This window comes from Microcebus murinus, chromosome 4, assembly GCF_040939455.1.
Source record: "Microcebus murinus isolate Inina chromosome 4, M.murinus_Inina_mat1.0, whole genome shotgun sequence".
Taxonomy (NCBI): Eukaryota; Metazoa; Chordata; class Mammalia; order Primates; family Cheirogaleidae; genus Microcebus; species Microcebus murinus.
In genome coordinates this window covers 77,071,448-77,085,684 of record NC_134107.1, presented here as the reverse complement: position 1 = coordinate 77,085,684, position 14,237 = coordinate 77,071,448, and the positions used below count along the sequence as shown (strand labels likewise).

The following is a 14,237-nucleotide window of genomic DNA, read 5'->3' as shown; positions in this document are numbered from 1 at the left end:
CAACCAACCAAATGTGGTATGTGCTATCCCCAGGTTAAGCTGAGAAACTGAGACATCATTTAATTAAATGGTTTGTCAAGGTCACAAAAGGTGGTAATAGGTGAAGGTAGGATTCAAAATCATGCTGCATGGTTGCAGAGCTCATCATGGAAACAATTATCTTCATTTACTAGGAATCTGGTCACATTGCTTTGCCTCTACGCTGAAGGTCCTTCAATAGAGAATTTTTGCCTTGCCAGGAAGAAGGAACTCTACATTCTCGGACTTTTAAGACTAATTTCTACTCTTATTGCATTCTAATTAAGAAGATTTGATTTTATTATTTGCTTTCATAATTCATTGATATTTCCTTTTCGCTCTAAAACATTGCTAATTTTGCAAATGGCCCACTGACACTTGAAATAACGGGTATTCTCTATGACCAGGTACATAAAGTCTACCTTACTGTTAATGCGGTTTAAGTTCTCTATATCATTATTTATGTCTATTTTCTGTCTTGGACCAAAAAAGGTGATTTTAGTTGCCCTATTTTTCATGCATTTCTTTTAACTTATCTTAAATCTAGTGTGTTTTAAATCTAATGAATTGCATGAATATTCATGACTGGTCTATTTTTATTAGGAAATTTAGTATGTAGTATTATAAAGAGCTCTTCTAAGTATATTTCATTCCAATTCAAGTGTGCCTAATACTGACATCCATGATTCTTGTTTTCTGATTGTTTCCATTTTCCTTGGCAGAGTTTTGCCCATTCTTTTATCTTTATCCTATGGAATCACTTTACTTGAGATATAAGTATAATTCTGATGAAAAATATGTTATAATCATTTCATTTGTATTTGCTTTTCACATATCCACAAGGAATAACAAATTTGATAAACAATAATCAAATTGCAAAACATTTCTGAGGACAGACTCAAGGTCAACAGACTTAATTGGTGAAAAAGCTGAGTTTGTGCATGAGCAGAGGTTGGTGGTGGCCTGGCAGGTAGAGCAAGTCACAGTTTCAGAACAGGGAGGAGCCCTGGGCCTCACTGGGACTGTAGCCATGTCCAGGGGAAGCCAGGGTCAGGGACTCTCAGCCCAGAGGAAACTCTAGGCTCAATTAAGGGACTCAGATTCTCAGCCTCATCCCATGTTGGCTCAAAGTACTGTGGGGGCTGGAGACATGCCTCCACAGGGGAGTTACCACGGGGAGGGCATGAGAAACAAGCCCTGTCCATGGGTTCTAGTCATGGTAGACTCTAGAGAGACATGAATTGTCTGAAGTTTGCTCAGAGGCCTAGAGCTACTACTGTATCCTGTGGCAGCCTATGGCATAGAGAGGTCCACTTCAGTTGCAAATGGTTGCCTTGGATGTCACAGCAGAGAAAAAGTATCTGGAAGCCTTGGGATGTGACAATTCTTTAAGATATAAGGGTGTCCAGCAGGGACAGTGCAGGCCAGAATTCTCCCTTGGCTGCAACTTCTGTGGTTCCTGGGCTTGATGGACAGAAGCATTGCCATATTTGGCAACATTTAAGAGGCATGGGTTCAGAGGGTTCGGACCATTCATTGGTGGCAAATATGTCCAAATTCAGAGCTGCAGCTCAATCTAGGTTCAGTCCCAGGAGTTTCTGGCCACCGCAGTAGGAGCTGGGATTCGAGAGCATAGGAGTTGTCCATGGCTACCTGAGCCAAGGTCAAAGGGTTGGGTTGTCCTGAGCAGCATCCCTGGAGAACATTTTCAAAGGCACAATGAATGCCATTGAGAGGAGCCAGGGGGACAAAGTCAGGGAGATCCAGGGTAATGCTGTCCAGGGAGAGCAGGCAAGGGCCAGGGTGCATCTGATTATCGGGATCCAGTGGGGGCCCCAAGGGTTGGAGATCGGGGGCACAGTGGCAGCCAGACGCCTTGGCAGGATGCAGTAGCCCAGGGCTTAAAGGTGCAGACTCCAGCATCAACCCTCCATTAGCAGAAGGGAGTTGAGGCTCGGTGCCCTCGGCTGAGAGTGCTGTGTCCTCCAAGACTCTCCTTTTGGGCTCAGGCAGGAGGGTTTGCTCTTGAAGCCCCAGTTCACGACGACGACGACCCCGACCACGGCCCCCACCACGGCCCGGACCACGAAAACGACCATGACCACGACCAGGTCCAGGGCCTCCTGTGCGAGGTAAGGAAAGGAGATCTAGGGTGGTTGGCACCAGGGTGAGCAGCAGGTGCCGGGCGGGATCTTGGACGCTGTGGTCAGCAGTGGCCCCGGGACTGGGAGCAACCCCTGGGACCACCAATGCATCTGGGGACGGAGAGCCCATAAGGGCGCCCGGGACCACAGCCCTACTGGAATGTCGGGCTCGGCGACTGCAGGAGTCCCTTGGGCCGAGCCTGGCTCTCTGACACCTGGGGGCCACAGACCCAGGGACATCAGGGGCGGTGCAGGCTGGGCGGAGCCTCAGGCCCAGCGCGGCTCTCCTGAGCATGTGGACCTCGCTCGGGGTCAGCTCCTGGCTGGCCGGCGCCCTGGGCTCCGTGGGGTCCACAGCAACCTGGTCCCGGCCGCCCTTCCACAGCTCATAACGCTCGGGTTGCAGGATACGCTCGAAGGCGTCCATGGAAAAGGTCACCCTGGCCTCCCCGCAGCTGCACTGCGAAGCCACTTTGCCATAATCGATCCACCGGGGGGGCGCGAAGTTGATGGCCTCCGCGCAGTTGAAGCCATGGTTGAAGCCAGCATGGTAGCCGTATGGGAAAGTCACCATGAACTCTCCGGCCTCCTGAGTCACGCGACTGAAGGGAATCCCATTGTCCTTGAGGACAGTGGGCGAGATGAGGGCCACCTTGTGCCTCAGGAAGGCCTCACAGCCCCGGGAACTGCCGGGAAATAGCACCCGGGCCAGGTGTTCCAGGCGCTGGCCATGTTCTGGGGGCACCGCGTACCACGTCTTGGGCTCCCCGAAGTGCAGGTAGTTGATGCTGTAAAGGTCCATGTCCTCCGTGTGCCAAGCAAAGGTGGTCTTCCACATGCCAAAATACAGGTAGGGCGTGTTGACGCCTTGGATGACAACTCCACATTCCTGCTCCAGGAGGTCCAGAATGGTTCCCAGGTGCCCAAGGTTCCATTGCTTAGTGTTTTCATCAAACAAGGAGCCACTGACATCAGCACCATAAATTGGTGAATCATAGATGCGACTCTTCCAGTATTTTCTCTCCAAATCTTCAAAATCCAGGTGGGGTGGAGTCCGATATTTTGCACTGTTTGCCAAATGGCGATACTCCCCCAGGGTCATGGCTTTCTTCTTTTTATGGTATTGAGTAAACACGCCTGCCTGCCCAGTGGCCACCTGCTGGAGGGGAGCGGCTATTACAATGTCACTGATGTCAGAATAGGTCTGTCTGGCTTTCCACTCCTTGGGTGGAATGACCTTGGCTAGGCCAGCTCGGTGTGCACCCTGGGACTCCATGTAAGCAATGTATTTGTTGAAGTCTGTAAATTCTTCCATGGTTGGGGAAAATGTCATGATTGTAAAACTTGGGTTCTGGGTACCAGAGCACTCAGACCCCATTGTCACAATACACTAAGCAGCAGGTCCCCAAGGGGGCTCCTCTCTAGTCAGTCTTTTTTGCCAAAAGGAAATAGAGTGTCTCCCTCAGCAGCAGGCACAAAACAGGATCCTGTCTCAGCCTGAAGCTCTGTGGGGTTACTCAGCTGGTGGTTTCTCTGTCTCTGAAGCCCCTCCTGATCCCCACGTTTGGGTGCAAGAGTAACCTCACCCCGCTCTGCTGGACGGTCTCTCAAGGATATTCAAACATGAACCCTAAACAAGAAACATACAAAATATTTTACTACAAGTGCACAGTAAAAGTAATACTCAGGTAGTGTGAAACTAATCAGAATTTGTGTGGTCTGTTAATATCAGGATACAAGGTCACATCATTAAACACAAAAAGAGAAGCACCTCATTGAAATAAAATGGGAGATGGCAAGTATGAATGAATTAAGCGATAAAGTCAAGTATCTGGACGAATTAACATGAAAGAAACATTAAAAAATGGAAATAAAGATGTAAACAGAAACAATTGGAAAAGGAAACAGAATACCCAGTAGGGATAATGACAAGAAAGAAAAACTGATTCTTCGAAAAGGGTTAGAGTTAAGACCAAAGGCATGAAGAGAAGAGAGAAAATATAAAGAAATGACATCATGATATAATAGGGAACATAAATAATAATCCAGTAGAGTTTTTGATTTTTAGTGCACTGGATTCTTCTTAACAATGTGGTAGTGATAATTTTCTCAAAACAACAAATGCCCACACATGGTCCAACAGAGAAATAAACCAGCCAACCTTTCACCAGCAGTATCCCAATTCCAGAGGTCAATCCTCCAGGACCCAGAGAGGTTTCCACTTGGTACCTAGACTGCAAAGGAAGCCAGCGGTCCTCACCAACCTGGTTTTATAGCTGGGCAGCATTCTAATCCAATTAGTAGCCAGCCAATGGAATCACAGCTCTCATTTCCTGGTTTGACACCTCACTGTATCTATGCCTCTCCCTTTTATTTAAAAATTTTAACTAATGTTAAAAAAAAGTAATCATTGAAAAATGGAGGAATAGGAAAAGATAATCCAGATAAATATTAATCAAAAAAAAAAAACCGAGGGTACCAAGATGAATATCAAATGTGTTTTTAGGATCAAAAAGGACATGTTTATAGTGAGTAAAATGAAAAATTCACTAGAAAAATAATACAGTCATGAACTTTAAGCACCTAAACCACATAGCACTGACACATAAAAAACCTAGACTGAGAGTTACGAGGTAAAACCCCTGAGCCCCAGTTCCTGAGGATAATGACATCCACACCATAAATTGGTGAATCATAGATGCGATTCTTCCAGGATTTTCTCTCCAAATCTTCAAAATCCAGGTATGATGGACTCGGATATTTTCCACTGTTTGTCAAATGGCGAAACTCCCCCAGAACTTGGGTTCTGGGTACCAGAGGGCTCAGACCCCATTGTCACAATACACTAAGCAGCAGGTCCCCAAGGGGGCTCCTCTCTAGTCAGTCTCTTTTGCCAAAAGGAAATAGAGTTTTTCCCTCAGCATCAGGCACACAACAGGATCCTGCCTCAGTCTGGAGCTGTGTGGGGTTCCTTACCTGGTGGTTTTACAATTTCTGAAGACCCTCCTGATCCCCACGTTTGGGTGGAAGACTCAACCTAACCCTTCTCTACTGGAAGGTCTCTTCAAGGAAGTTCCAATATTATACCTAAACAAGAAAAATACAAAATATTTTAGTACAAGTACATAGCAAAAGAAATACTCAGGTAGTGTTAAACTAATCAGAATTTGTGTGGTCTGTTAATTTCAGGATACAAGGTCAGATTATAAAACACAAAAATAGAAGCACCTCATTGAAATAAAAGGGGAAAAGGCAAGTGGGAATGAATTAAGCAATCAACTGAATAAATTAGATGAATTAACATGAAAGAAACATTAAAGAAAAGGAAATAAAGATGTAAGCAGAAACGATTGTAAAAGTATAAGAATACCCAATGAGGAAAATGACAGAAAGAAAAAACAATTGTTTGAAAAGGGTTAGTATGGAGAGAAGAGAGAAAATGTAAAGAAATGACATCATGATAAAATAGAGGACATACACAGCTAATAATCTAGTAGAGTTTTAGTTTTTAGTACAATAAATTCTTATTAACAATGTGGCGGTGATAATTTTCTGAAAAGGACAAATATCCAAATATGGTCCCAGGGAGCAATAAAGCAAGTGACCTTTAACCAGCAATATCCAAATTCCAGAGGAGAATACTCCAGGATTCAGGGAGGTTTCCTCTTGGTAGCTAGACTGCAAATGAAGCCAGAGGTCCCCACCACCCTGGTTTTATAGCTGGGTAGCATTCTAATCCAATTAGTACCCAGCTAATGCAATCACAGGTCTCATTTCCCGGTTTGACATCTCACTGTACCTATGCCCCTCCCTTTTATTTAAAAATTTTAACCAATATTAAAAAAAAATTAAGTGGTTGAAAATTAAGCACTAGGAAAAGATAATCCAGACAAATATTAATCAAAAAGAAACCAGGGTAGCAAGATTAATATTAAAAGTATTTTTAGGATGAAAAATAAATGTTTATAGCTACTGAAATTAGAAATTCACTACATTAATAATACGTTGATGAACCTTATGCATCTAAACCGCATAGCACTGACACATAGAAACCTAGAGTGAGAGTTACCAGGTAAAAGTCCTGAGCCCTCAAGTCCCGAGAACAATGATCAGGACCATGTCTGCCAGTTGAGGGGTGCAGAACCAGGGAGGATTGGCCCAGGGTGGGCGGCAGGGCCTATCAGGGCAGGGACTTGGCTGTAGCACCGCAGGCTGCTTGGGTCACACAAAAGCCCAGCTCACAGGGACATACAGTAGGTCCCTCAACCCACCGCCACAGCCTGACAGGGACCAAGATCTGGTGTCACAGGAGGTACCTCAGACCTAGAGTGGCTCTCCCAGGTGCCTGGACCTCCCTCCAGGTGGTCAGCTCCTGGCCAGCCTGCACTCTGGGCTCCGAGGGGTCCACAACCCCGAGTTCATGCCTGCGTTTCCACAGCTCTCAGCACTCACGCTGCAGGATGTGCATGGACATGTCCATGGAAAAGGCCACCCTGGCCTCCCCCCAGCTGCACTGCCAGCCCACTCTGCTGTAATCAATCTATCCCTGGGTCCCAGAATTGATGGGCTCTTCGCAGCTGAAGCCAGGGCTGAAGCCAGGGGGATTGTCACCATAGGGAAAGGTCAGCTCCAGCCTCCTGATGCATAAAACTTGAGACTCCCACTGTCCTTGAGGACACTGGCCCAGGTGACAGCCACTTGTGCCCATGGTAGGCCTCCCAGCCCCGGGAACTTCCTGGGAAAAGTTCTCTGGGCAGGATTTTGATGGCACCTGCACATTCCCTGAGGCAGGTGTTGACTGGTATCTCCCAGCTGGCCCATTCCTTCAGGTTTGAATCCTGGATTCAGCCATTTCTTCTCAAAGGAAATGGGATATTTCTTTATTGTTAGTCAGAACAATTAGTGAAAATATATATGACTCAAAAAACAACTTTCTTCAGTCAGCTCCAGTGTAATCCCATAGTCACCTAATCAATCACTGACCATAGAATGTTCCTTTCCCATTGCTAGTCACCTTCAGTTTATTATCTCACTAAAGGAAAAATTTTTAGTGAAAATATTTCTTTAAAACTTTTCCTTTGTATGGAAACATACAAAGAAGTATACATGCCCCTTCAGCCTCCGGTAAAGATTTTAAATTCTTAAACACCATTTGAAATGTAAACAGGAAGTACTTGCCTTAAATTCTCTTGTATATCGTTTTCAAACAAGATTCAAGGGTGAGAAGACAAACAGGGAGTTTTCTATTAATATGAAATCTTGGCCTCACAAGACCATATACAATATCCACAAATGTGTTTTCCCCCTTTTCAATCTGAGAATGAAGCAGCATGGATTGATGGTTTGTTCCTACGTGTTGGATCAAAAATCAAATTCAATTAGCACCATCCCTATCCAGTCTCTTAATCCTCCAAACTCACTCATCTCAATTCTGGGTACTTCTTCAGTTTCCCATATAATGAAAGTAATTTGCCAGAAAAATTTGAAAAGTTTTGCCTATAAATTTAAACATGGGAATATACCAAAACTATCACCCAAGTGACAATATTTTTATAATATATATATTTTAGTTTTAATCTAGAAAAAATGCAAACTCCATCTATCATAATTTCCAACGTAAAAGTGAAAAATGTTTCCACAACTGAAAATCAAATGCTTTAAACTTTTAACAAAGTTCTCACTTCCTAAGCATTCTCAACTTTTAGCAAGAAAAAATAATATGTAGCCCAATTTTCACTAATGTGACATCCTAGTTTCAAATGAGACAATCCCAACCCCCCAAAGATGCTGTTTTCTCTGGGTCATCCTCAAAAGGAAAGGCAATAGAATGTGATCAAAGGCCAATAATGCTTTAAATCAATTAGCCCTCTCTTAATCCAAGCCCCAGGCTCCTCACTGTATATTCAAGGTATAATTAAACATAAAATTAAGAGCTGGAAAAGGTTGAAAAGTGAAAATCCAGAGATATTTTCTGTCCAGAGGTAAATAGATGGTAACCTATAGGCAGATGTGTTCACTTAATCATTTATTCAAATAAACACGAATTACGTGAGTACGATGTTTAAAGTACCACACGAGTCTCAATGAACAATACAAAAATGAATGGAAACTTAAATGTTGCCACAGAGACGTTTATTTACATCAGGAGGCTGGGACATGTGGAGCATCGGCATTGATGCCAAATTGGATTTGAATATTGAACCCAACATTTGCTAAGCCCTCATCTTGAAGATTCGACTCAACTTTTCCACACTTCTGGTTCTTCTTCTATATAAATGTGACAAATAGTAGTATCTACCTCCTTAGTTGATTTTGTGTATTAAATGATAGCCTGATTTTGAAAGAATTAGGTTGGTTCCTGTGTGTGCTCAGAAAGTATTACAGAATGTGAGAGGTGCTAGGAGGAAAGAAATCTGAAATAATCAAAAAAACGTCATCAGTGGATTGGGATCAAAGTCAGGTATTAAGAACAAGAGGAGTGACAACACTGAAGTTATGAGAAGGTGGGGAGTTTGGAATGGGGACTGGCGTGATGAGCCTGGACATGAACAACAAACAGGTGAAAAGTCTCAAAGAGAGTTTGAGTACAGTGACAGCACGCTGAGCCCTCAGCTCTCTCCCCTCTTCTTTCCTAAATGATATTTTCCTCCACCCCAGCCTGGTCACCCCTGTGAACTCACCTCTCCTAAAACCCTGATTTTAAGAATTCTAACACCAACTACCCTTTCAGTCTGCATCAGTAGTAACCAACAATGTTTCACCTAATTGAGAACCTTCAGTTGTTTGGCCCTGTTTCGTTCTTCCCTTTTATGTTTAATAATGATAGAAAGAGTTCTGCTTGACTTCTGCTTCTTCCCTTCCCCAGCTCCTGTGCTTAGGAGAGTGCACAAGATAGGGAGGCCTAAAGGGTCATCTAAGACCAAGAGATCCATTCATGGGCATGAGTACACATGAGGTACAGTGTACACATGCAAGCATGTCCAGAGCAACATTGTTTGTAAGAGGCCCAAAATAGAAACAATCCAAATGAACATTAACAACAGAATCATTTCTACCGTTGAAAACATTCCGAAAAAGAAACAATGCAAAGTATAGCTATACAGAACAACATAATTGAGGAAGATACATCACCAAAATATGCATTAAAAAACATAAAGCACGGTTAAGTGTTATGGAGCTGATTTAAAGTCTATAAGAGTATTTTCAAAATGGAGAACATTTTAATAATTTAATTAATTTAAAATTTTCTAGCAGAAGTTTGTCTTATTTCCCCAATTTGTTAGTCATTTATATCAGTATGAACTGATAGATATTTATTTTATGCCATGCTTATAATACAATACCATTTTATTTATTTTGTTGTGAAACTTGTTTAAGATTCGGCTACTGGGAGTTGTTTTCTAGATTTCTGCACCACTCTGGCATAAGCTCATCCATTATTTTGTTTGTTAAAATTTCACACATCCTCATTTTTCAGCATTAAATATGCTCCAGGCTTATCCTGTATGTTTCTTCCTTGTGCAAGAAACTTACTGTCTTCATCAATATTGCTAGTTCTTTATTTTTCCTAAAGCATCAGCTTTTAGCTTTATTAATCACCTTGATTTTTGTACCTATTTTCCCTTTTGGTTTTTTCTCATTCTATCATTATTTTTCTTTCCTTCTCTTTTGAATAACTCTGTTTTGTTGATTTTTGCTTGTTATTATTAACTACTTGAGTTCAACATAAAGACCAATGTGTTTGTAGAATGTTTGCCTTAATTTTCATATAAATATGGTTGTATTCTGGTTTCTATGGTTCAGCTCCAATTTGAATTCATTGTGTTAAAGATTCTTCTGAGTATCTTGATTCCAAGGAATTTTAATTGATATTTATTCTGGAGTTCTGATTTTTGCAAACATTATGTATGTATTGAAAAGCATTTTCCATTTCATTTTTTTTTTTTTTTTTTTTTTTTGAGACAGAGTCTCGCTTTGTTGCCCAGGCTAGAGTGAGTGCCGTGGCGTCAGCCTAGCTCACAGCAACCTCAAACTCCTGGGCTCCAGCGATCCTTCTGCCTCAGCCTCCCGAGTAGCTAGGACTACAGGCATGCGCCACCATGCCCAGCTAATTTTTTACATATATATATCAGTTGGCCAATTAATTTCTTTCTATTTATAGTAGAGACGGGGTCTCGCTCTTGCTCAGGCTGGTTTTGAACTCCTGACCTTAAGCAATCCGCCCGCCTCGGCCTCCCAAGAGCTAGGATTACAGGCGTGAGCCACCGCGCCCGGCCCCATTTAATTTTTGATTGGTGCAGATCATATGATCAAAGTTTTTAAGGGGGTTGTGCAAATTATTCTAACAATATTGATTTTCTTCTGTGCTCTTTAAAAAATGCTGCCATCTGGATTGCAGATTTTTCAGTATTACCATATACCTGTCAGTTTTGTTTTCTAGGTGCCAGTGCTATGTGTTTAGGTGCATAATTTTTATGGCTGTATTATGTCCCTAGTAAATTTTTCTTTTCAATGAGTATAAAATGCCCCTCTTTGATCCTATCAATATATTTGATATTAATATTGCTGCCCTAGAGATTTTTGTTTAATAATTGCCTAGATGGCTTTTTTCCCATTCCTTGATTTTCAACACCTTAATATTTTTCAGATTAGTTTAAAATGTAAATGACAGGGAGGGGCAAGGATAGAGTGGGAAGTCAAACCAGGAACCAAGCTTGTGATTACATTAGCTGGGTTCTGATTAGGTTAGGATGCTGCCCAAATATAGAGCCAGGATTAGCAGGGTGGGGTGGCTCAAGCCTGTAATCCTAGCACTCTGGGAGGCTGAGGCAGGAGGACCCCTTCAGGTCAGGATTTGGAGACCCCAGTTTCTACTAAAAATAGAAAAGATTAGCCTGTCGCAGTGGCCGTGCCTGTAATCCCAGCTACTCCAGAGGCTGAGGCAAGAGGATCCCTGGAGCCCAGGAGTTTGAGGTTGCTGTGAGCTAGGCTGACACCTAGGCATTCTAGCCCAGGTGATTGACCAAGACTCTGTTTATATTTTTGCTATTATTTTTATTTTTGGAGACAGAGTCTTGCTCTGTTGCCCAGGTTATAGTACCCCTGGTGTCAGCCTAGCTCACAGCAACCTCCAACCCCTGGGCTCAGGCAATCCTCCTGCCTCAGCATCCACTACAGGTGCACACTATATAACCTGGCTAATTACTAAAAATAAGAAGAGACTCTGTTTTTTTTTTTTTTAAACAAGAAAGAAGCCAAGATCCTTGCAACCTGGGGCTGCATTTGGAGTCCAGCTACCAAGAAGAAACCTCTGTGGGTACAGGAGTACTTTCACCTGCACTTGGAGCTTTAGCCTGTGGCTCTGGTGCGCTGGGCTGCGGGGCTGGTCCGCGCCTCCCCCGCGGGCCTTTCCCCGCGTCCCACACGGACCCCACCAAGTCCAGAAGAGGAGTCGCGGCCGGGCGTCCCCAGAGAATGGAGCTCAGGCCGCCCAGGTCACACGTGGACCGCATGACCGCCCTCAAGGAAGACAACCTGCCCGCCGCGCCTCGCCTGACTCGCAGTGGCAGGTCTTAGAGAAGTACGTGCGCATCGCGGACGAGTCCAGCCCGCGGGGCCCTACTCCAAGGCGATCGGGTTCGCCTTCCTCCCCTTCCCCGAAAGGCAGGACGCCCAGGCCGCCAGTACGCCCTGGGCGGGGCCCTCCAGCAGCCCGCGACCTGCTGGTGCACAGGGCGCGCCAAGCCGCCCTCGGGTCTCCCAGCGCGGCCTCCGTCCCCCACAGGTCCCGGTGCCAGCAACACACCCGGTGTGCACAGCAGAGAGGACTCCGCGGGGCGGCGGCCCCAGGGGCAGCCTGTGGCACTGCAGCCACTGGGTCCTGCACTCGCTCTCAGTTGCCCCCCAAATCCACATAGGCGCGAAAGTGCAAGTCCCCATCAGGGTCCGGATCCCTCTCTAGGGCCAGGGCCAGGTCCCTGTCCTGGAGTCCTGCCCCCGCGTCCCAGTGGGAATCCACATCCAGGTCTTTGTCCCTGAAAGTCTCCTGAAAAGCAAGGAGCTGTGTTCTCTAAGAAAATGACATATCGGCCAGTTACTGAAGGGAGGACTTTAGGGAAAAGGACCACATTCTGGGTCCATCAGAGAGGAGACCTTGGAACCAGAGACTGGCTATTGAAAAGGTTATTTGGGCACACCTGCCTACCTTTCTTACTTGTAGCCTTTGCCTCAGGCTGCAAACTTCATTTCCCCAGCCATTTTGTGGCTGTCATTCTAATGTCTTGTAATTCAGTGAGGTGAATGATTTCAGATTTCAATATTGGATTAGGATGTTTGAGGTAAAATTTCATTTTTTTAATGTATTATCCTGACTTTCTTGCTGTTTGAAAATCAAGATCGGTAACCTGACTTGTGGGCTCCTAACCTGTAAGGAAAAGTGAGCAATGCACACAGCCCACAGCTGTCAAGAGATGGACTCAACGTCACCTTCATCCCTTAAAAGTAAAAACTTAGCAAAGTGGGTGGACATTTGTCTGTAGACCTTGTTTATCTTCAGATCTAAACTGCAATCTGAACCCGAACTTGCGTACAGATTTTTCAGGTGAAAAAGACTTGATTTATTTAAAGGCTTGCTCATCAAACACAAGTCTACTCTCTTCTCTTGTGTATTTTTGTGCACTGGGCGCAGTTGTGTAGCAGGTGAGTAATGCCGGGCAGCGGTTAAGACTGCATGTTGCAGTGCCCAGGGCTTGACTGTGTCCTGGTTTCTCCTGATTGCTCCCATGCAAAGATGCCCTGTCCTGCAGAAACAAGTGGCTGTCCACTTTATTGAAATGCCTGGCAAGTGCCCTTCCGGTCCCCTGGCCTTGCAGATGAATAATGCAGCTCAGACTGAGCACATGTGGCTGATGATAAGCCCACTTTTCCCCCTCCCCACCAGGCATCCATCTCATCACACCCACATGTCTTCATTTAAAAGGTGAAAATGATAAGGAAGCAAATGGTTTGGAAGTTCCTAAGTGCTTAAAATATGGTATATCTTTTTGCTTATATAAATTGTGTAGTATAAGCCGGGCGCGGTGGCTCACGCCTGTAATCCTAGCACTCTGGGAGGCTGAGGCGGGCGGATTGCTCGAGGTCAGGAGTTCGAAACCAGCTTGAGCAAGAGCGAGACCCCGTCTCTACTATAAATAGAAAGAAATTAATTGGCCAACTAATATATATATAAAATTAGCCGGGCATGGTGGCGCATGCCTGTAGTCCCAGCTACTCGGGAGGCTGAGGCAGCAGGATTGCTTAAGCCCAGGAGTTTGAGGTTGCTGTGAGCTAGGCTGACGCTATGGCACTCACTCTAGCCTGGGCAACAAGCAAGACTCTGTCTCAAAAAAAAAAAAAAAAAAAAAAATTGTGTAGTATAATCATTGTTTCTTTAGTGTAATAAAAACATCTTGGTGTAATATGTCTCAAAAATATGGGAATTTATTGTTTTTGGTGGAAGCTTGGCTGCTTCATTTGTCTGTTATACCTCTTTTGGATACTTGCACCTCTCAGAAAATTATTAGCACTCAGTTGTTCATAGGTTTCCGTTAAAATTTAGAGCACATCCCCACAAATGTTTAGATATGTCTTCTATTTTGTCACAACGTGGTTTACTTGTACTTTAACTTCTACTTGTATTTTCAAAGAATTATTATCATTATCATTCCTACTGGAAGCTATGTTTTGTGTCACCATTATTCTTATTTATATCTTTATTTACTTTGATTTTTTTTTTGCTGTTAATTAATTCAGTTTCTTCAAATCACTGCTGAATGTATTCATTTTGAAACTTGCTTACCTTCACTTTTAGTTCATATAGATGCTCCCTTTTTGTTTCAGGATTTGGCCTTAAATCCTGATATTGACACAGCACACCAATTTTTATTAGCACAGCACTACCTGAGTATGTCTATTCTTATCCAATTAATTTCAAATATTTTGGATTTTTTGTTGATTTGGTTATGTTTAGTGTTTAAACTTCTTTGGCTCAGAATAAACCTCTTTAAATTATTTTAAGAGTTTGGCTCCTTTTGTGTT

General features: G+C 43.8%; 1 protein-coding gene across 1 annotated transcript; it reads right to left on the bottom strand.

The window, feature by feature from the left end:
- Nucleotides 1-1,600: 1,600 nt before the first annotated feature.
- On the bottom strand, nt 1,601-3,540 carry LOC142870546 (lysine-specific demethylase 4D-like). Its single transcript, XM_076001408.1, is given in 3 exon segments — nt 1,601-1,650; nt 1,653-2,165; nt 2,244-3,540. Coding segments are annotated over 3 exon segments (1,860 nt in total).
- Between the last annotated feature and the right edge of the window lie 10,697 nt (nt 3,541-14,237).